General features: G+C 47.0%; 1 protein-coding gene across 2 annotated transcripts in view; it reads right to left on the bottom strand.

Annotated features, from left to right (window-relative positions):
- Positions 1-23,399, bottom strand: part of CIP2A (cellular inhibitor of PP2A) — a 71,352-nt gene that overhangs the window by 15,218 nt on the left and 32,735 nt on the right. For both annotated transcript variants that reach the window (XM_056556293.1, XM_056556294.1), the window contains 6 exons: positions 20,816-21,043; positions 18,442-18,601; positions 13,395-13,533; positions 6,427-6,526; positions 5,622-5,740; positions 159-345 (listed from right to left, as the gene is read on the bottom strand). In XM_056556293.1, coding sequence (XP_056412268.1) covers positions 159-345; positions 5,622-5,740; positions 6,427-6,526; positions 13,395-13,533; positions 18,442-18,601; positions 20,816-21,043 — 933 coding nt within the window. The remainder of the gene's footprint in view (positions 1-158; positions 346-5,621; positions 5,741-6,426; positions 6,527-13,394; positions 13,534-18,441; positions 18,602-20,815; positions 21,044-23,399) is intronic.

Genomic DNA, 23,399 nt, shown 5'->3' with positions numbered 1-23,399 from the left:
AGTGGGTTAGGGATTGATGGGCAATAGGCAGGGACAGAAAGAAAAAAGAAATGGATGGTGGGAGCTACCCTTTTAATCTAGGTGCTGTGCAGTAGTGTTGGTCTACTGGTGAGGCCACGATGTTACCATGGATTAGCTAGTGAGGTGTCCTGGTTTACCTCCATTCCAGACTGTAGTTTTTGAATGAGATCCTGGATATTTGAAGACGATGTATCCATGCTGTATTTTTTAGGGGCCTGTGGTGGTTTACAATTGTTTACAGCAACATGCAATCCAAATCTTTTTGATGGATGATCTGTTTCTTGCTGTATGTATGCATTATTAGCAGCAATACTTTCCCCAAGCCTAAAAGGAACAGATTAAAATATTACAACCCTAGAATACAAAATCATCATGTTCAAGTAGTCCTACAAATAAAGCAAATAATATCCAAAAACAAGTAACATATATGCTGTTCTGGAGTGCTGGGATCATTCACCTTGTTGACATCGAGCAAACAGCTGCTATGCCCTTGTGCACCTAGCTGGAATGGCCCGTGATATGTGGAGGGGTGAGCTGAATTACCTAAGTTTTTTTTTTTTTTTTTTTTTTACATCCATGAACAAGACACATTAAAATATGCATCAAAAACTCAAACTTAAAGTTTTTCCACTTTGTTTTTTTCCTCCACCTTTTAAAAATCATAACCCTTTCAATTTTGCACCTACATATGATGGCTTTTTTTTTGCTCTACCAATGATACTTTTTAATTACAGTCATTTTACCCAAAAGTCATTGTGCCCACAAAATGTGCGCAAAAAAACCACGTGACCTCGCGGGAGCCGGCGCAGGATGTAAATATACATCCTGCGTCGCTAAGGGGTTAATTGAAACCCTTTTTTCCCCTAAGGAAATACGTTTTGTAATATTTGCCCAAAATATATTCTATATCAGCGGTACTCAACCGGCGGACCGTGGTCCAGATCTGGACCGCTAGGCACCCGGACCTCCGGCTGGTTCTCTGAACCGGCTGTAGGAGGCATCCGCTGTCCCCACATTCATATGTATCAGTGTCTTTAAGACACCGCTACAAATGAATAGCTGAGCGCCGCCGGAGCGAGGGAACATTGTGCTCCCTGCCTGGCCAGCGCTTCCCCTATTATGCAGGCGGCGCGATTAATGCTGCCTGCATCTTCTGCTCTGGCCAGGCCTGACTAGAAGAGGCCAGAGCAGCGGAGAAGCGCGGGACCTGGCACAGAAGAGCAGTGTAGGACAGGTAAGTATGCGGGGCCGGGCCATCAGCGGTGGGTGTGAGGTGGGAGATCAATGCTGCAGGGGTCTTGGAGGGGGGGGGGATGAATACTGCAGGGGGGGGGGGGAATGAATACTGCAGGGGGGGGGGGGATGAATACTGCGGGGGGGGGGGATGAATACTGCAGGGGGGGGGGAGATGAATACTGCAGGGGGGGGGTAGATGAATACTGCAGGGGGGGGGGAGATGAATACTGCAGGGGGGGGGGATGAATACTCCAGGGGGGGGGGGAGATGAATACTGCAGGGGGGGGGTGATGAATACTGCAGGTGGGGAGGAGCTGAACACTGCAGGGGGGGGGGAGATGAATACTGCAGGGGGGGGGGAGATGAATACTGCAGGGGGGGGGGAGATGAATACTGCAGGGGGGGGGGGGAGATGAATACTGCAGGGGGGGGGGGAGATGAATACTGCAGGGGGGGGGGGAGATGAATACTGCAGGGGGGGGGAGATGAATACTGCAGGGGGGGGGGGAGATGAATACTGCAGGGGGGGGGGAGATGAATACTGCAGGGGGGGGGGGAGATGAATACTGCAGGGGGGGGAGATGAATACTGCAGGGGGGGGGGAGATGAATACTGCAGGGGGGGGGAGATGAATACTGCAGGGGGGGGAGATGAATACTGCAGGGGGGGGGAGATGAATACTGCAGGGGGGGGGAGATGAATACTGCAGGGGGGGATATGAATACTGCAGGGGGGGAGATGAATACTGCAGGGGGGGAGATGAATACTGCAGGGGGGGAGATGAATACTGCAGGGGGGGAGATGAATACTGCAGGGGGGAGATGAATACTGCAGGGGGGGAGATGAATACTGCAGGGGGGGAGATGAATACTGCAGGGGGGGAGATGAATACTGCAGGGGGGATGAATACTGCAGGGGGGATGAATACTGCAGGGGGGGAGATGAATACTGCAGGGGGGAGAATACTGCAGGGGGGATGAATACTGCAGGGGGGGAGATGAATACTGCAGGGGGGAGATGAATACTGCAGGGGGGGATGAATACTGCAGGGGGGATGAATACTGCAGGGGGGATGAATACTGCAGGGGGGATGAATACTGCAGGGGGGATGAATACTGCAGGGGGGATGAATACTGCAGGGGGGATGAATACTGCAGGCGGGATGAATACTGCAGGCGGGATGAATACTGCAGGGGGGATGAATACTGCAGGGGGGATGAATACTGCAGGGGGGATGAATACTGCAGGGGGGATGAATACTGCAGGGGGGATGAATACTGCAGGGGGGATGAATACTGCAGGGGGGATGAATACTGCAGGGGGGATGAATACTGCAGGGGGGGGAGATGAATACTGCAGGGGGGGGGAGATGAATACTGCAGGGGGGGGAGATGAATACTGCAGGGGGGGGAGATGAATACTGCAGGGGGGGAGATGAATACTGCAGGGGGGGAGATGAATACTGCAGGGGTGGATGAATACTGCAGGGGGGATGAATACTGCAGGGGGGATGAATACTGCAGGGGGGATGAATACTGCAGGGGGGATGAATACTGCAGGGGGGATGAATACTGCAGGGGGGGAGATGAATACTGCAGGGGGGGGAGATGAATACTGCAGGGGGGGAGATGAATACTGCAGGGGGGGGGGAGATGAATACTGCAGGGGGGGGATGAATACTGCAGGGGGGGATGAATACTGCAGGGGGGGAGATGAATACTGCAGGGGGGGGGGAGATGAATACTGCAGGGGGGGGGGGAGATGAATACTGCAGGGGGGGAGATGAATACTGCAGGGGGGGAGATGAATACTGCAGGGGGGGAGATGAATACTGCAGGGGGGGAGATGAATACTGCAGGGGGGGAGATGAATACTGCAGGGGGGGAGATGAATACTGCAGGGGGGGGGGAGATGAATACTGCAGGGGGGGGGAGATGAATACTGCAGGGGGGGGGAGATGAATACTGCAGGGGGGGGGAGATGAATACTGCAGGGGGGGGGGGAGATGAATACTGCAGGGGGGGGGGGGGAGATGAATACTGCAGGGGGGGGGGGGAGATGAATACTGCAGGGGGGGGGGGAGATGAATACTGCAGGAGGGGGGGAGATGAATACTGCAGGGGGGGGGAGATGAATACTGCAGGGGGGGGGAGATGAATACTGCAGGGGGGGGGGGAGATGAATACTGCAGGGGGGGGGGGGGAGATGAATACTGCAGGGGGGGGGAGATGAATACTGCAGGGGGGGGAGATTAATACTGCAGGGGGGGGAGATTAATACTGCAGGGGGGGGGAGATGAATACTGCAGGGGGGGGGAGATGAATACTGCAGGGGGGGATATGAATACTGCAGGGGGGGATGAATACTGCAGGGGTGGGGAGATGAATACTGCAGGGGGGATGAATACTGCAGGGGGGATGAATACTGCAGGGGGGATGAATACTGCAGTGATGATGGGTGACTCCAGTGATGATGGGTGACACTACCCCAATCTGTGGTTGTCCAACTGTTACAAAACTACAACTCCCAAAATGACTGAAGCTTTGCAACAGCTGGAGAGCCACTTAAACCGAGGTGATTTTATAGTAAGCAGCTCATTTTATTTTAATGGGTGTTGACTGATGCGACCCCCACCGTAACAAAAAAAAAAAAAAGGGGGGGGGGCTGCATAGTCTAATATCCCCAGACCTATTTTTGCTCCCAGTCCAGCCCTGGAAGTAAGTTTATTACAGGTATTTCCCAACCTTTAACTCTACAGTTGTTTCAAAACTACAGCTCCCATCATGCTCTTCTGTCTGCATGATGTGAGTTGTAGTTTTGCAACAGCTGGAGAGTTCACATGGGGGAGCAGGCATAGTTGCACAGTTTATATGGGGGAGAGGCATCATGGCACAGTTCATATGGGGGGCAGGCTTAAATGGCAGTATTATACTCAGAAACAGGGTGTATGGAGGTATTATATCAGGCACAGTGTTTGACAGAATATTTTTTAGGTACACAGCATGTAGTAGAATTATATTCAGGGGCACAGTGTGTGGCAGTATTATACCAGGGGCACAGTGTGTGGCAGTATTATACCAGGGGCACAGTGTGTGGCAGTATTATACCAGGGGCACAGTGTGTGGCAGTATTATACCAGGGGCACAGTGTGTGGCAGTATTATACCAGGGGCACAGTGTGTGGCAGTATTATACCAGGGGCACAGTGTGTGGCAGTATTATACCAGGGGCACAGTGTGTGGCAGTATTATACCAGGGGCACAGTGTGTGGCAGTATTATACCAGGGGCACAGTGTGTGGCAGTATTATACCAGGGGCACAGTGTGTGGCAGTATTATACCAGGGGCACAGTGTGTGGCAGTATTATACCAGGGGCACAGTGTGTGGCAGTATTATACCAGGGGCACAGTGTGTGGCAGTATTATACCAGGGGCACAGTGTGTGGCAGTATTATACCAGGGGCACAGTGTGTGGCAGTATTATACCAGGGGCACAGTGTGTGGCAGTATTATACCAGGGGCACAGTGTGTGGCAGTATTATACCAGGGGCACAGAGTGTGGCAGTATTATACCAGGGGCGCAGTGTGTGGCAGTATTATACCAGGGGCGCAGTGTGTGGCAGTATTATACCAGGGGCGCAGTGTGTGGCAGTATTATACCAGGGGCGGAGTGTGTGGCAGCATTATACCAGGGGCACAGTGTGTGGCAGTATTATAGCAGGGGCACAGTGTGTGGCAATTGGAGAGCGATTATGACTTAAATAATGTTTTACAACAGGCAGTACCTATTTCTGGCATGGCACTGCGGCCGCTAGGTGTGAACCAGGTCTTAGCGTTTAGCTCGGACCTTCACTGGATGGCAGACCTGGATAAGCGGACCCCTACTAAGAGTAGTTGAGTATCCCTGTTCTATATGTTTAAATGTAAATTTAAGAAGGGTGATGCTTTTTTTTCAATTCTATTTCTTAAAAATGAATCCTTCAGTGTCACCTGTACTTACCGATCCCAGATCTGTGGCACCTGTTATCCTCCTTAAGCAGGCAGCAGGCTTGTTGCACAGGCAGTGCTCCAGAATCACACTGATATCATTGTTGCTGTGTCTTCAAGCCTGCTCACAATCGAATGGAGTGAGGAAGCAGCAGTCATGAAGTCAGTGTGCTTCTGGAGCGCCTCCCTTGCACTAAACCTGCCGTCTGAATGTGGAGCATAATGGTCGACAGGGCCACGGACCAGCTCGTGGCAAGTATTTTCATTACCGTTACCCGCACTACAAGCCTGTACCATCAGGTTAGTGTGGGTGACACTGATGACAGGATTACCTTTGAAGTTTACCATATTGTTATAGCTTTTTCTGCTATTTACTCACACAAATGCTGGAAAGTCAGGCAGTGGTGCAGCTTCAAATATAATTCGAAGTCCAGCTTGTACTCTCTCTCTGTTATCAGAGGTTAATGCAAAAGACAGTGATGGGATCAAACGTTGGTCCTGCAATAAGATATAATGATGCAGTGGGACATGTAAGCCAAAGATTACACCTTTTGATTTTTCAAGAGCAAGCTTAAAAATGTATGTAGCGACCTGATTTGTAATTATATGAAATGTAAATTTGCATTTATGGATTTTAATGAAGTATACTAAAAATAAATGGCTGTAAATGTACCCTCAGTGCTGTGGAAAATGTTGGTGCTATATAAATAAATATTATATACGATACTTTATGTCAATCATCAAATCATGGGGCACAATAAAAAATAAATAAACTGTGAGCAATGCCTTAAATATTCAGAATGGAGTGATAAATCCACTCCCACAGTTGGTTAATACAGCCCAGCTTTCTCAGACTGGTCTTCAGCTATGACTACTACTGTTAGGCTAAGTTTCCACTTGTTTTTTTTCTGGCAGTTTTTGGAAAAGTGCCACTGCTTTTTTTGAGCCAAAGTCAGAAATGTATTCAAAAGGAATAAGTCATATAAAGGAAGGACTTCCACTTCTCCTGCCTTATGGATCCACTTCTGCCTTTGGCTCAAAAACTGCAGTGGTAGTATTCCAAAAACTGCCAGAAAAAAAACCAAGTGGAAACTTAGCCTTAAGGGTACGTTCACATGTACAGGATCCTGCGCATCAAATCTGAGGGAATGCTTATCAACGCCAAACAAGCCAACAAACCATACCTGTAGTATCTTATAGAAGGCAGCTTCCATATTTTTGACCAACTGTTTTAATCTGCTCATAACATCCAAAGTCTTCAGTATAACATCTGATGAAACATTCCTTGGTTCAAAAGCAAAAATTATTTCTTTAAAAAAATAAAAATAAAATGCAAGCACATCTAGGCCAATAAGCACAGTATTTTCACTAGAATTGTGTTTGTGGTCAGGACTTTGGACCGTGCATGGGCTTACCTGTTATCTCCTGCCAAGGCCACCTGCGAGAAACTAGATTTACCAAGACCTAACACAAAACTCTACTTGTAACATAGAACAGCGGTTGAGGTGTGCCTGAAAACCGCGTCGAGGGTCCGCCTATAGAGGGCAAAAATACACCCCGTTAGGGTAATTAAGTATCATTTATTTATAATGCCAAAAATTGAAATGCCTCTGCCATTTCCCTTGAGGGATCTGGGACATAAGTGGTATATGCATCAGAACGCCACCTCCCCAACTTCTGGATGACATGTACAGGCACCTTGTGCCTGGAGGCCGCCGATGCTGCTCCTATGCGGAATGAGTGACCTGAGAACTCTCTGGGGTTGTGTCCTAAATTGCCAAGCAGCGTGCGGACATGCGATGTGAAAAGAGAAGTGGTAAGAGCACCCCCACCGAAAGGCAACAGTGGCGACTCCGGAGGCCTATCATGGAGGAACTCAAGCAGTTGTGCCAACACCGCCACCGGGCACCAGTTGTTACCTGAAGGAAATACTTAACCACCGCCCCCCACCTGCGAGTTTTTGTGACGGACAGTGAAACTTCGAACCAAGAACCCTGCCACCTTAAATGAGCCTTCTGTGGATGTGTCGCTCCCCGCCTGACACATGAAAATTCACCCGGCCGGAGGAAGCCATAGAAGGCTAGATAAATGGCAGATTTGATTATCAGGCTGCGCTCGAAGCCAAACGGGTTATTGGCTAATGCGTCAGACATGGCTCGGAACAGCTCGCCGCTGATCGGTTTCCTGAGAGGTGGCGCTACGAGCCACCACCCCTCTGAGCGCAGCCTTGACAGCCTGAGATGATAGGATAGACAGCCTGTCTGGGTGGGATAAAGAAATGAAATGCTGAATGCCCGAAAGGTAAGATTTAATAGTGCTATAAGACAGGTGCAGAGGAGAGTGGCAGAAACCGATGAAAGATAGAATGATAGTGGTGTCGTAAGAAAGGGGGATGCTATGTTGCGACAGATATGACCTGAAGGTGTCGTGTGCTGCATGATAGGCCTTTCTGGTATTGGGGGCTAAGGCGTCCGACATTAACTCCCGGGCCACCTGTGTGTAATAATTCAGTCCAAGATTAATTGTGCCAGGCAAGGGGGTTGTGTTCCTACTGCGTCTGCTTGCGGAGCCACCTGTGAAAAGGGATGGAAATTAGTCCTGGACAGAGCATCTGCGGCCGTGTTGTCTACCCCCGGTATGTGCCTGGCTACAAAATTGAAGTTGTGTTGTAAGGACACCCAGACTAGCCTGCGCATGAATTAAATGACAGTAGCATGCCTGGAACTGCCCTTGTTGACTATGGCAACTGTCGCCTGATTGTCACACTGAAACTCCACCGTCTGCCCTGACCACTTGTCGCCCCATGTCACTGCAGCTGCTACAATGGGGAGACCTCAAAAGTGCCGAAGTGCTGCTGAAGCCTGCCAGAGCCAATACCTGCTTGGACCATTGGCCGGCCATCCACCTGCCGCCCCACACTGCACCATAACCGGTGGAAGATGACGCATCGGTGCAGATCTTGGGGACAACTCGGAGGCTGGCGGGACAAACATAGCCGTCCCATTCCATTGTGCCATGAACCTATCCCACATGTTCAGGTCAGCCAGGGCTTGGCAGTCTAACCAAACCCTACTGTGTTGATGAGGGACACCATGCAGCAAAGACAATATTCTGGATACGAACGCTCTGCCCTGCGGAATTGCTCGCATAGCAAATGCCAGCATTCCCAGCAAGCTCTGCAACTCGCCCTTGGTCGCGACCTGGGAGACCGTGTACTTGTGGATAGTGTCTCTGATACGGTTGAGTTTGTCAGTGGGCAAGCTGACTTGCATTGCGACTGGATCTAGGATTACTCCAAGAAAGGTGAGACACTTGTTGGACCGACCGTTTTCTTGGGAGACACTGGCACCCCAATATCAGTGAACAGTTTCAGCAATCTGACCAACTGGTCCGGCTCTTCCCTCGGGCGACTGAGCAGAAGAAAGTCATCCAAATAATGGATGACCTGGCTGCATCCAGAGACATTAACCAGCAGCCAGTGCAATGCCTGGGCCAGTTGGTCAAACAGCCACGGACCGCTCCTGCATCCGAAGTCAACTTGGAAGCAAAATAATATGCCCCCTGCCATTTGAGCCCAAACCATTGCCACTGGTCCCTGTGCAATGGAAGCAACTTGAAGGCATCAGTGATATCCGCCTTCGCCATCCAAGTCCCTGGGCCGAGCGCCAAGATGACCTGAATAGCCTGGTCTATGGAAGAATAATGCATGCCAAACTCCCCGGACGGAACGAGAGAGTTGATACTGGGGACAAGTGACCCATGAAGAGCCGACAAGTCAAATATCAGTCTCTTTTCCCATTGAACTTGCCTGTTACCACCCCTACCGGACTGACCCTCCAAGACCTGAATGGAGAAACTAACAAGGGGCCAATCATATAACCTTTCATTAGCTCAGCATTTATTAATTCAGTGACAACAGCGGGATCGTTTACGGCAGACAGCAGATTGTCGCATTCAAATGTGGCCTGCGGCAGTGTGACCATGCCGGCGTGGAAGCCTCTATCAAAACTATTGATCAACCATTGGACCCAATCTGGGTCCGGGTGAACCGTGAGCAGAGCGCCAGGACTGGGGTACGTACCCCGCCTAGTCATGCTGGCCCTTTCTGCCTACATGCAGAGCCCGGATGTGCCCCGAAGCAGTAGAAGCAGACGTGTAATAACCCGCAATTGCTGAAGTTGCACGAAGACATGCTACAGTCGCTACAAATTTGTGAGCCTCCGAGATAGTGTACTGGACCGCCCAACTTATCCACGGAAGGTGCGGACCTGCTGAAACTGTCCGTGGAAGTGGACGGTCTGGTGGCGCCCTGCTCGCCCTGTTGAGCCAGCCCTACACACCACGCCGTAGTATGCGTGATTGATTGACAGACGGCACATGCAGGGAATTTGAGATTTGCGAAGTGGCTGCAGAACATCTGTGAATCCAGTCCGTGAGGTACCCATCTTGGCTGAAGGCCGCCGCTGCCATGGCTGAGAAACTTCTATGATAATCGTAGAAATGGGTACCATCGTATTTGTATGCATATTCAGTAACCCTCAGCAAATACAGGTCGAGCTCCTCTCTGCGCTCCAGCCTGGCTGAGCATATCACCTCCCTGCATTTGCTGAAGGCAATCACAAACTCGTGGATATTTAGCTTCCGTTTCAGCCTGGTATCCTTACTCTTAAGGACAACAGATAAGTCAGCGCACGCTACCGTTCTAGTGTCCTCAACGTCGAATGCAGATAGCAACAGGGCCGCCAAATTGATGTCCTTCCCTTACAGTATGTCCTTTCTCAGGGCCGCTGGGACAAAATGGACTGGTGACACCCTTGGTGGCCCAGAGCGCCTACCTGGGTTGCCTACCGGAACAGGGGCAGACATCTGTGTAGGCGTTGGCGCCTGCAATGCTGCTGGAGCTGGGGGCCCCTTAATTCCCCCTTCTCTCCAGAGAAACCAGCCTGCCCAACATGGAAGTCATCATTGCATGCAGTTCAGAGAGGGTGGACTGGCCCGAGGTCCCCTCCTGACTGTCGCCAGCCCCCTGATCCGCCATGAGGAGTTTGTACAACTCTGCTTTTCGGGCGGTTGCTGGAAATGGAATTGTCCTCTTGCGCAACTCCTCCATCAACTTGGGGATCGTCCAAGCCCTGTAAGCTGCAGAGGAGGGCGTCCCTCGCACGGAGCTTCTAGCTGGTGTATCAGGGATGGACATCGGGTCCTCTATGTCTGACACGTGAGACATGACCTGTCCGGGCCGTAACGGGTGCAGGGGAAAACGGTAATCGTGAGTCACCAGATATGAGAAACGTGTACCCCCCTTGCTGAGTACTGACTGACCTTATCACCACTGTAACACAACAGTAAGACGCCTGAAACGAACAGCAAATCGACTGTAACCCTGCAAACAACCGAATACATAATGTTAGCTTACAGCTGCAGACTGCCCGTGCAATGTGGCCGAACCCAAGAGTGCTGACCGTAGTGCCAGTGCGACCCAGAATACCACCTGAATAGTTTGAAACGAGGCCTGACCGTGTGTCTGACCGAGAACGTGTGCATGACGCGTATAGTCATGAATAATTAAACCGTGAACACCTCCTGACTGCGAGCCAAGATTACAGTGTGCACCGTTTCTAACTAACTAGCGATGGCTCTGAAGACGTGTCAGCAACCACCGCAGGCGAGTGGTCACCCTTGAAGAAGAGTCAAGATCGCAGGGACCACTACCCGTGTAAACGAAATGCTCTGTATGCGTGACAGTAGCAATGACGCCTTGAACCCTATCTGACATGTCGAGTCAGATATACAGTGATTCAGGGCCTATGTGTAACAGCAGCAGTGCGTAACATTAACTAATGTAACAGGAGTATTAAGCATTTGACTGAAATGACGTGAACTAGCGTCTGCTAGCGAAAGTGATGACCACCATGAAACGTGAATAAATAACATGAACAACCGCCGTACGGTTGGTACTGACCGTAGCCAAGTTTGCAATGACCAGGAACGTAACGACCACCTAACTGGATATAGCCCACCTAATCTGCAAGAGAAACTAACAGTGTACTAACCATATGGTTTACGCGCCACCTACCACCTCTGACCCATACATGCTGGCACCCCCTAGCCCCCCCCCCTATGCCTGAAACTACCCCAACCCCACTAATTACTTGCCTACCCCAAGCCTCTAACCCGGTACCCCGATATGCATGACCACCCCCCCCCTAAACCGAAGCCACAGTAATATGGATTATAGTATTATTGACTTACAAGCTGCCCCTTGTCTGCGACAGTGCATGTGTCAGGACTGTGGCCTGACACCGATGCACCATGAGCCAGCCCCTTATTACTACATGGTACCAATACACTCTGTAAGCATAACACATTTCCTCACACACATTTTTTATTTATTTTTTTCAGCGCCACCTGCTGGCCATCCGTGGAGCTATACCGCCGGCTCACTGGCATGCTGTGACTCCGCCCGTTCAGAGCCCCGTGTTACACGTGAGACGCCGGCACAGGGAGACCCACGTGGGTCGCGTCTCCCATGCCGCCGGCTGCCGCTGGATCCAGAGGCCGTGTTCACTGCGGCCAGCCCGGGCACGCGCTGTACCGACGGACCGCCGCCTACATAACACGCTGGGTGCTGGAGCCTGCCCGCCAAACGAGGGGAGCAATAGCAACAGACCAGGGCCCCAGTAAAAGAACCTGCCGGTCACCCGGCACTTACCTGCACCACCACACACCTGACCCAGCGTACGCAACGAAAGAAACCCCTGCAATTTCGCCAACCCAGCATACGCCCAGAGGGAGGGGCCGATGGATGTTAAATAGCCAAAGCCCCTCCCACAAATTCAGCCTGATAGGCTTCCCACACATCAAACTTTGCACTGTTTTTGTCCATTATATGACAACAGTTCTGAACAGTCCAATGGATGAGCTGAGGTAGAAGACTTAGTAGAGCTTACAATAGCTTGTCTGAATGTCTCTCTCTTTCCAGCCACTGTCCGCTCCACAGATTCCATAATCTTCTACAAACAGCCGCCTAGTGATGGAATTGGTCAGCAGTTTGATTTTAGTATGTGGCGTTTAGGAGATGGGGGCTGATAAGTTCAGAAAGGCATTTCCTCTAAAATTATATTTTAAAGTTTCTTTTATTTTCTGAGTATTTCAGACACTAGAATTTTTCATGGTCTCATCTTAGCAATGACAGTCTGCTTAGCCAATCACACTGGCTGTGGCAGTATTCTGCCACAGTCAGTGATTGGCTGAGTGGGCTGTCAATGATACCATAACTGTCTCAGAATTAGCATCTATAAGGGGACCAGAATATGTTACAAGGGGGCCCTGGGGGAGCGAGGTAGGTGGGAATATTTATTTCTAATCTTCATTGTGACCCTGGCAATAGATATAAAAAAAAAAAAAAAAAACACAAACACAAACAAACACACACTAGTATCCTGAATACTCATTTAACCTGTACTATTGATTTATGCAGTTTGTTAAAATATTAGTCACTTTAAGTATATAACATTGATCCAGGACACAGGTAATGCCTACAAGAAGAATGAAAAAATAAAAAAAAGCACCAAAACATTCTGCAGCATTTTTATCGCTGCATAATATCCTCCAAACATTAGTTCCATTATAAGGGAGGTTGATGGGTGTTAAGTTTATTTGACATTTAACCAGAGGTATAAATCTGTGTGTAGTATCATGCTAAATGTAACATTACCAATGGTCCTGATGTAGTACTGTAAACCAGACATGTTTTGTCAGGTTGTGCACCAGATTTTGGCTGCGCCAAATTTTGTGCCAGAAAAAGGGGCGTGGCAGTCTGGATTGTGGCGTGGACACAAAAAAAGGGGTGTGCCTCGATATTTTTACAAAAACCCAACATATTTACTAAGGTTTCCACATAAAATGTGGTGGATTTGAGCTGAGGAATACCCCACATATCAGGGTAAAAAAAAGTGTAAAAAAAAGTAAAGATGTAGGGAAAGCTTAGTAAATACCGTGGAAAAAAGTTGTAGAGAATTAAAACCCACAAAGAAAACTACACAACGCTCTTCGTAAATCAGGGCCAATGTGTATTTGTCTCCATATCCTCTTTCATTTAACATATGACACAGTTCATGAAATTTGTATATCAAAAACACATAGAACTTACGAGAGTTCTGAATCCACCATTTTGGTACCAAAGGAATCTGCAGCACAGAATGTATACTGATAGTCAACAAGAGCAACACATTTGTTGACAGTAAGCTTCATAGCTATGCGGGATTTTAACATGTCATCAGAACAAAGCGGTGTGCAAGGTTAAGAAAAATAGCCATAAAAGAGTTAATGCTGACTGGCAATAAGCCCTGCTACTTGAACCAGCTGAGTGTACACTTATTCAAACTGTATATTGTATTGTTTTGGCTAAAGCCTGGAGTGGATCCTAAATAAAAGCCAAAGAACATCTAACTTTAAGCTACTTTTAAATATAATTGACAAGATTTATCAAGCTATCTTATAACAAGATTGTGTTTGTTGACCATGGCAACCAAGCACTGCCCAATTTTTTATGTCTCACATTGATTAGGTAAAATGAAAGCCAAGCTCTGACTGAAAAGAGAATATTACTATAAAATGATAAATCTTCCCCAATGGTTTAAAAAAATTCTCAGTGCAAACAAAACTGACAGTCCTCCCTAGCAATTTACTAACGCCACATCCACCTTCCACAGATCATGGATACTGCTGCTGCCTGCTACAAGCCAGTGACAGAGCAGAGAAATAAGGGTGTAAGATAGCTAGTTACAAATCTCTATTTAGTAAATGCATGTATTCTTTTTGTCAGAGTTTAATGTATAAAGCCTTTAACCTCTTAAGGACCAGGCACGTATGAGTACGTCCCTGCACCCTGGGTCTTAAGGACCAGGCACGTACTCATACGTCCGTGGGAATTTCGGTCCCCACCGCGCGCGGGGCGGGGACCGGGGTGACTGCTGATATCTATCAGCAGGCACCCCGCGCAAATGCCCAGGGGGGGGTCATCAGACCCCCCATGTCAGCGATCGGCGCAAATCGCAAGTGAATTCACACTTGCGATTTGCGCGATTCCGGGTCATTACGGGTCTATGGTGACCTGGAATATAATATAAGGGGGATCACGGGTGTCTAAGACACCCACGATCCCCCTGAAGAGATAGGAGTGAGGTGGCAGGGGTGCCACCCCTCCTATCCCTGCTATTGGTGGTCTACACGCGACCACCAATAGCAGATCGGGGGCGGGGTTAACTTTCGTTTTCCCCGTCCTGCCCACCCACAATAGGCGGGGCAGAATGGGGAAACGACAGAGGACCGGCGCCGGAGTCCACTTACCGATCTCCGTAGGCTGCGGGCGATAATCGGCATCGGAGATCGGCGGGCGGCGATGTCGTGTAGCTGGCTCCCTGGATCAGACGGAAGCCGGTAAGTTGCCTAGCAACATCTGGAAGGCTGCAGTCCGAGACCACTATATAGTGGTCTCTATACTGTAGCACTCCAGATATTGTAAAACTACAACTCCCAGCATGCCCAGACAGCTGCTTGGGCATGCTGGGAGTTGTAGTTTTGCAACAGCTGGAGGGCTACAGTTTGAGACCACTATATGCTAGTCTCTGAACTATAGCCCTCCAGATCTTGCAAAACTACAACTCCTAGCATGCCTTTGCAGCATCTGGAGGGCCACAGTTTGCAGTAGTCTCTATACTGTAGCTCTCCAGATGTTGCAAAACTGCAAATCCCAGCATGCTGGGAGTTGTAGTTGCGATCCCTCCAGCTGTTGCATAACTACATCTCCCAGCATGCCCTTCGGTGATCAGTACATACTGGGAGTTGTAGTTTTGCTACAGCTAGAGGCACACTGGTTGGAGAATATTGAGTTAGATAACAGAACCTAACTGAAGGTTTTCCAACCAGTGTGCCTCAGGCTGTTGCAAAAGTACAACTCCCAGCCTGCATGGTCTGTCAGCACATGCTGGGAGTTGTAGTTTTGAAACAGCTGGAGGTTTGCTCCCCCATGTGAACGTACAGGGTACATTCACACAGGAAGGCTTACAGTAAGTTTTCTGCTTCAAGTATGAGCTGCGGCGCAAACTCCTAGCAAGGAACTCACTGTAAACCTCCGCCAGTGTGAATGTACCCTAAAAACACTACACTACCACATAATAAAGGGTAAAACACTACATATACACCCCCTTACACTGTCCCCCCCCCCACCCCCCAATAAAAATTAAAAACGTATTGTACGGCAGTGTTTCCAAAACGGAGCCTCCAGCTGTTGCAAAACAACAACTTCCAGCATTTCTGGACAGCCACTGACTGTCCAGGCATGCTGGGGGTTTAGCAACAGCTGGAGGCACCCTGTTTGGGAATCACTGGTGAAGAATACCCCTATGCAATCCCAAATTTAGTCCTCAAATGCGCATGGCGCTCTCACTTCGGAGCCCTGTCGTATTTCAAGGAAACAGTTTAGGGTCACATATGGGGTATGTCCGTACTCAGGAGAAATTACACTACAAATTTTGGGGGGCTTTTTCTCCTTTTACCCCTTATGAAAAGGAAAAGTTGGGGTCTACACCAGCCTGTTCGTGTAAAAAAAAAATTTTTTTTTACACTAACATGCTGGTGTTGCCCTTTACTGTTTATTTTCACAAGAGGTAAAAGGAAAGAAAGACCCCCAAAATTTGTAACGCAATTTCTCCTGAGTACAGAAATACCCCATATGTGGGCGTAAAATGATCTGCGGGCGCATAACAAGGCTCAAGAGTGAGAGCGCACTATGTACATTTGAAGCCTAAATTGGTGATTTGCACAGGGGTGGCTAATTTTACAGCGGTTCTGACAAACGCAAAAAAAAAACGACATGTGACCCCATTTTGGAAACTACACCCCTCATGGAATGTAACAAGGGGTATAGTGAGCCTTTACACCCCACAGGTGTTTGACAAATTTTCGTTAAAGTTGGATGGGAAAATGAAAAAAAATATATACTTTTTTCACTAAAATGCTGGTGTTACCGTAAATTTTTCATTTTCACAAGGGAAAATAGGAAAAAAGCCTTCCAAAATTTGTAACCCCATTTCTTCTGAGTAAGAAAATACCCCAAATGTGGATGTAAAGTGCTCGGCGGGCGAACTACAATGCTCAGAAGAGAGGGAGCGCCATTGGGATTTTGAAGAGAAAAGGTGTCCGGAATTGAAAGCCACGTGTGTTTACAAAGCCCCCATAGTGCCAGAATAATGGACACCCCCAACATGTGACCCCATTTTGGAAACTACACCCCTCACGTAATGTAATAAGGGGTACAGAGAGCATTTACACCCCACAGGTGTCTGACAGATTTTTGGAACAGTGGTCCGTGAAAATGAAAAGTTAAATTTTTCATTTGCTCAGCCCACTGTTCCAAAGATCTGTCAAATGCCAGTGGGGTGTAAATACTCACTACACTTATTAAATTCTGTGAGGGGTGTAGTTTCCAAAATGGGGTCACACGTGGGGGGGGGGGGTCTACTGTTCTGGCACCACTGTTCTGGTCTACTGTAAATGCACATTTTTTTCTTTTTTTTTTACATATGCAAAAGTCGTGAAACCCCTGTGGGGTATTAAGGCTCACTTTATTCCTTGTTACGTTCCTCAAGGGGTCTAGTTTCCAAAATGGTATGCCATGTGTTTTTTTTTTTTTGCTGTTCTGGCACCATAGGGGCTTCCTAAATGCAACATGCCCCCAAAAACCATTTCAGAAAAACCTACTCTCCAAAATCCCCTTGTCGCTCCTTCGCTTCTGAGCCCTCTACTGCACCCGCCGAACACTTTACATAGACATATGAGGTATGTGCTTACTCGAGAGAAATTGGGCTACAAATACAAGTATAAATTTTCTCCTTTTACCCCTTGTAAAAATTCAAAAATTGGGTCTACAAGAACATGCGAGTGTAAAAAATGAAGATTGTGAATTTTCTCCTTCACTTTGCTGCTATTCCTGTGAAACACCTAAAGGGTTAAAATGCTGACAATGTCATTTTGAATACTTTGGGGGGTGCAGTTTTTACAATGAGGTATTTTTAATATGAAGACCCTTCAAATCCACTTCAAACCTGAACTGGTTTCTGAAAAATAGTGAGTTTGAAAATTTTGTGAAAAATTGGAAAATTGCTGCTGAACTTTGAAGCCCTCTGGTGTCTTCCAAAAGTAAAATCACGTCAATTTTATGATGCAAACATAAAAGACATATTGTATATGGTTTGGAATATCCATTTTCCTTACAAGCAGAGAGCTTCAAAGTTAGAGAAATGCTAAATTTTCAATTTTTCATCAAATTTTGGGATTTTTCACCAAGAAAGGATGCAAGTTACCATAAAAATTTACCACTATGTTAAAAGAGAATATGTCACGAAAAAACTCTCTCGAAATCAGAATGATAACTAAAAGCATTCCAGAGTTATTAATGTTTAAAGTAACAGTGGTCAGATGTTCAAAAAACACTCTGGTCCTAAGGTGTAAAATGACCTGGTCCTTTAGGGGGTTAATGGAAAAATACACTTGCTTTTTTGCATCTATTTCCGATTTTGGCTTAAAAAAAAAAAAAAAAAAAAAAAAAAAATTAAAAAGCAGTAGTCCGGTGCACACTTTTCCTAATTTATCCGATAGGAAAAACTTTCTCTTGCCTGCCTACGCGCCCCCGGAGCTCCGGTACAGGTGTTCGTTCGCCGGGCTGTTTGCTTCTTACTTCCTGTTAGCTTGGCACGTCACACGGAGCTTCAGCCTATCACCAGCCAAGGCAGGACATCGCTGCGCCCGGTGATAGGCTGAAGCTCCGTGTGACGTGTCGGGCTAAAAGGAAGTAAGAAGCAAACAGCCCGGCAAGAGAAAGTTTCTTTACTTTTTTTTTGCAGCCCGGACTGGATAAAATAAGAAAAGTGCGCACCGGAGTACTGCTTTAAGGAAGAGTTATCAAAACCTGTCCAGAGGAAAAGTTGCTGTATTGCCCATAGCAACCAACCAGATCGCTTCTTTCATTTTTCAGAGACCTTTTCAGAAATTAAAGAAGGTATCTAAATTGTTTGCTGTGGACAACTCAGCAACTTTTCCACTAGACAGGTTTTGATAAATTCCCCCCCCCCCCTAATTTTTGTGGTAAAACATGTAATTTTCATGTTTATATTTAAAAAACGAAATAAAAAGGATATTAATCAATACATCCACCGATTTCACCATTCTTTCACATTTCTTTTTTGTCAATTGTTCATCCAAAGGAAGATCAGGAACATGAAGTTGCTCAAGGATAACTGGCAACAGAAGGTCAACAATCCTTTCTGCAGATTGGTTGGTTCCAGTGTCAATAGCATCCTAAACATAGGACAAAAATAAATAAATAAAATGAAAAATTAAGTCCTTTTATGGCATAAACATTTACAGGTGCTCACAACATTAACATTGATCCTTTTTCATTATCATCATTTTCTTGTTCTGGCCAACCATCTTAATTAACCCCTTAATGGTTTTTCCGTTTTTGCACTTTCGTTTTTTCCTCATCACCTTCTAAAAATCATAACGCTTTCAATTTTGCACCTAAAATTCCATATTATGGCTTATTTTTTGCGCCACCAATTCTACTTTTCAGGCACATTAGTCATTTTACCAAAATATCCACAGCGAAATGGAAAAAAATTCATTGTGCGACAAAATTGAAGAAAAAAATAATGCCATTTTGTAATTTTGGGTACTTCCGTTTCTACGCAGTGCACTTTTCGGTAAAAATGACACCTTATCTTTATTTTGTAGGTCCATACGGTTAAGTGATACCCTACTTATAATGGTTTGATTTTGTATTACTTCATCATAACTACATACAGGAAAATGTATACATTTAAAATGGTCATCTTCTGACCCCTATAACTTATTTTTCTGTGTACGTAGTGCTGGGCAATATGGCCTAAAATGAATATCACTGTATTTTTTTTTTATTATCACGGTATCACTGTATTATCGCCTGTCCCCCACCCCGCGAGCGGGGTCCCTGTGCCCAATAGCAGTGTCAAATGTGCCCCCCGCGAGCGCAAGCGCTACCATCACCGCTAGCGGGGTCCCTGTGCCCACTAGCGGTGTCATAAGAATGCCGAGCGTGGCTCTGTTCCACGTCCCTGTCAGCTCTCAGGGTACGGGAACAGATTTAAAAGCCTTGCGCGCAGCTAACGTAGTACTGCACATGCGCAGTACTACGCAAATAGCGTAGGGCTAATGCTAGGCTCCTAGCGCTGCCTATGTTAGCCCTACGCTATTTGCGTAGTGCTTCGCCTGCGCAGTACTATGTTAGCCGCGCGCTAGGCTTTTAAATCTGTTCCCGTACCCTGAGAACTGACAGGGACGGGGAACAGAGCCGCGCTCGACATTCTTATGACTCTGCTAGTGGGCACAGGGACCCCGCTAGCGGTGATGGTAGCGCTCGCGGGAGCCATTCTTGTGACACCGCTAGTGGGCACATGGATCCCGCTAGCGGTGGGGATTGATCGTGCTCGCGGGGACACTGACAGGCGCAGCGGGGGGGGCACAGTAAATGGATAAGCTTCTGTGGCCCAATTCCGCTCTCGGAATCGGGCCAGAGAAGCACAACGGGACAAGTGAGGGCGCCGCGCTGGGCTCTACAATTCATCCAGAGGGTGGGGGATGGGCCCGACCGGTATAGCGATATGGGCAAAAATCCATACCGTGGGAGAAAAAAAAAAAACAGTATCCGGTTCATACCGGTATACCGCCCAGCACTACGCGTACGGGCCGGTATGAGGGCTTATTTTACGATATATTTTTATAGTTCCGACATTTCCGCACGCGGCGATACCACAGGTTTGTTTTGGTTTTTTTTTTATGGGAAAAAGGGAGGTGATTCTTACTTTTATTAGGGAAGGTGTTAAATGATCTTTAACTTTTTTTGCAGTGTTATAGCCCCCCTAGTGGCTATTACACTGCACCCACTGATCTGCTACACAGATCATTGCCGTGCATTGACACGGCAAAGATCAGTGTTATCGGCGGTCGATTGCTCAAGCCTGGATTTCAGGCTTAGAGAAATCAATCACCGATCGGACGCGACTGAGGCAGGTAAGGGGACCTCCGCTCGCGTTCTAGCTGATCAGGACATTGTGATTTCACTGCGATGGTCCCGATCAGCCGGACTGGGCTGCCGGGAAGCTTTCACTTTCATTTTAGACGTGGCGATCAACTTTGAACGCCGCGTCTAAAGGGTTAATAGCACGCGGCACAATAAGCGGTGTCGCACACTATTAGCTATTGGCTTTCATTAGCCGCTGGGACCGACCCAGTATGATGCGGGGTCATGGGACCGACCCGGTATGATGCGGGGACCGGGTGCAGGGCGTCCTTAAGAGGTTAAGATAACCACTGCCATGTCTTCCCCTTCTGACTATTTTTTGCAACAACCCCCCCCCCCCCCCTCCACCCCCACACTCTTCTTGGCTAGAAGGGTTTGCATTATTCACACTTGCAATTAGACCTATGATTTACTTTAACAATTGAAAGCAGAGAAGTAGAAAGGTAGACATTTACTGCAAAAACTTCCTTAAAGAGCTCTAGTGCGAGTACTGCACAGTTCTGGGGAGCTTCCAGGGCCTGGCTTGACCAATGAACAAGAGCTACAGCTGGCTCAGGAGATTTTGTACGTGGCCCAAGTCTCCCATTCCCTGCTGCAGGAATACTCGATTGTTCCAGGATTGTCTGTCGCAACATGTGGCGTAAGCTGGTGACTGAGCAGAAAGCCAGCAACAATTCTAAAACCTGAAAGTACAGAGCATCAATCATTATGAAAGAAATATCTAGATTCATTATTAAAGAACTAAACTCATACAAGAGCACGTACAAGTAAATGTTTATTCAAAGAGGAATACATGAAATTGTATAAAAATGTCCTGCTCCAACTACAAGTGAACAGTCTTATTTTACAAGTAAATTGCTATTAGCTCAAGCTGATGTTCAGTGCACATACAGTCATGGCCATAAACGTTGGCGCCCCTGAAATTTTTCAAGAAAATTAAGTATTTCTCACAGAAAAGGATAGCAGTAACATGTTTTGCTATACACGTTTATTCCCTTTTTGTGTATTGGAACTACACAAAAAAAGGGAGGAAAAAAAGCAAATTGGACATAATGTCACACCAAACTCACACCAAAATGATTGGCACTCAACTTAATATTTGGTTGCACACCCTTTGGAAAAAATAATTGAAATCAGTAACTTCCTATAACCATCAATAAGCTTCTTACACCTCTCAGCCGGAATGTTGACCCACTCTTCCTTTGCAAACTGCTCCATGTCTCGCTTATTGGAAGGGCGCCTTTTCCCAACAGCAATTTTAAGATATTTCCACAGGTGTTCAATGGGATTTAGATCTGAACTCCTTGCTGGCCACTTCAGAACTCTCCAGCACTTTGTTGCCATCCATTTCTGGGTGCTTTTTGACATATGTTTGGGGTCATTGTCCTGCTGGAAGACCCAAGATCTCGGATGCAAACCCAGCTTTCTGACACTTGGCTGTACAGTGGGACCCAAAATCAGTTGATAATCCTCAGATTTCATGATGCCTTATTTTAAACATATATTAGGAGATGTATTTTTTTAATATACAATATCATTGTAATCTATGGTTCAAGGTAATTGTGCAAGATGGCTGAAATGACCTTTTGGAAAGTTAACTTGAGCTAGCAGAATCCTATAGATAGAATTGCTAAGCTAGAGGTATTTCATGACACACTATATACTATTTTAAGGGAATAGATGTACCATATATGTAAGGTTAGTAGTATCCAATCAGATAACAAGGTAACCATGACCTAATGTATACACCCATGAGATATATATTTACATTCAGCCAACCCACTAGGAGGAGATATATACTATATAGGTATATTTATGGATAGTCGACACAGGTTTACTTAGGATAAACACTCGCCCAAAAAAATATAAAGGACACACTTCAATCATAGTAAACACACCCATAGCTATGGTATATAAGAAGGGTCGTCTGTAATACATGGAGACAACACAGGGAAGCTATGCCAAGGAAACAAGGAAGAAGGAAGGCGAGGCCAAGCCTGACCAAGCCAGCCTGATCATGGAGGCTAACAAAGGAGGCCATCTTAGAAGGACGTCAAGATGGATTCAGCTGGTGAGACAAGTCTAAGGACATGCCTACATAACCTTCCTACTGTATCTACTGTATGCCAAGAACTGTCATTACATGAAAGTCTTGTTTTATACTGTCTGCCATGATGTCAAGAAGAGTACAATAAATGTATGTTTTTATTAAACAAGCAAGAAGTCACTTATTCTCCATGGTGACGTGTCATAACAATAACCGGTATATTAACACACACACATTCAAGGTACTCAGCAAAACAACCCCAAAGCATCATTGAACCTCCACTATATTTCATTGTAGGTACTGTGTTCTTTTCGGCCTCATTCCGTTTTCGGTAAACCGTAGAATGATGTGCTTTACCAAAAACCTCTATCTTGGTCACATCTGTCCAGAAGATGTTTTCCCAGAAGGACTTTGGCAAAATGCAGTCTTGCTTTTTTATGTCTCTGTGTCAGCAGTGAGGTCCTCCTGGGTCTCCTGCCATAGCGTTTCAGTTCATTTAAATGTTGACGGATAGTTCTCACTGACATTGATGCTCCCTGAGCCTGCAGGACAGCTTGAATATCTTTGGAACTTGTTTGGGGCTGCTTATCCACCATCCGGACTATCCTGCAATGACCCCTTTCATCAATTTTTCTCTTCCATCCACACACAGGGAGATTAGCTACAGTGCCATGGGTTGCAAACTTCTTGATAATGTTGCGCACTGTAGACAATGGCAAAGCTACATCTCTGGAGTGGAGATGGACTTTTATCCTTGAGATTGTTGATATTTTTCAACACTTTTGGTTCTCAAGTCCTCAGACAGTTCTCTTCTGCTCTTTCTGTTGTCCATGCTTACTGTGGCGCGCGCGCGCGCGCGCGCACACACACACACACACACAAAATGCAAAGACTAAGTGAACTTCTCTCCTTTTTATCTGCTTTCAGGTGGGATTTTTATATTGCCCATACCTGTTACTTGCCCCAGGTGAGTTTAAAGGAGCATCACATGC

Source organism: Hyla sarda, chromosome 2, assembly GCF_029499605.1.
Source record: "Hyla sarda isolate aHylSar1 chromosome 2, aHylSar1.hap1, whole genome shotgun sequence".
In the NCBI taxonomy this organism is placed as follows: domain Eukaryota; kingdom Metazoa; phylum Chordata; class Amphibia; order Anura; family Hylidae; genus Hyla; species Hyla sarda.
Note: the sequence above shows the minus strand (reverse complement) of the source record. Positions and strands in the feature narration are given on the sequence as shown.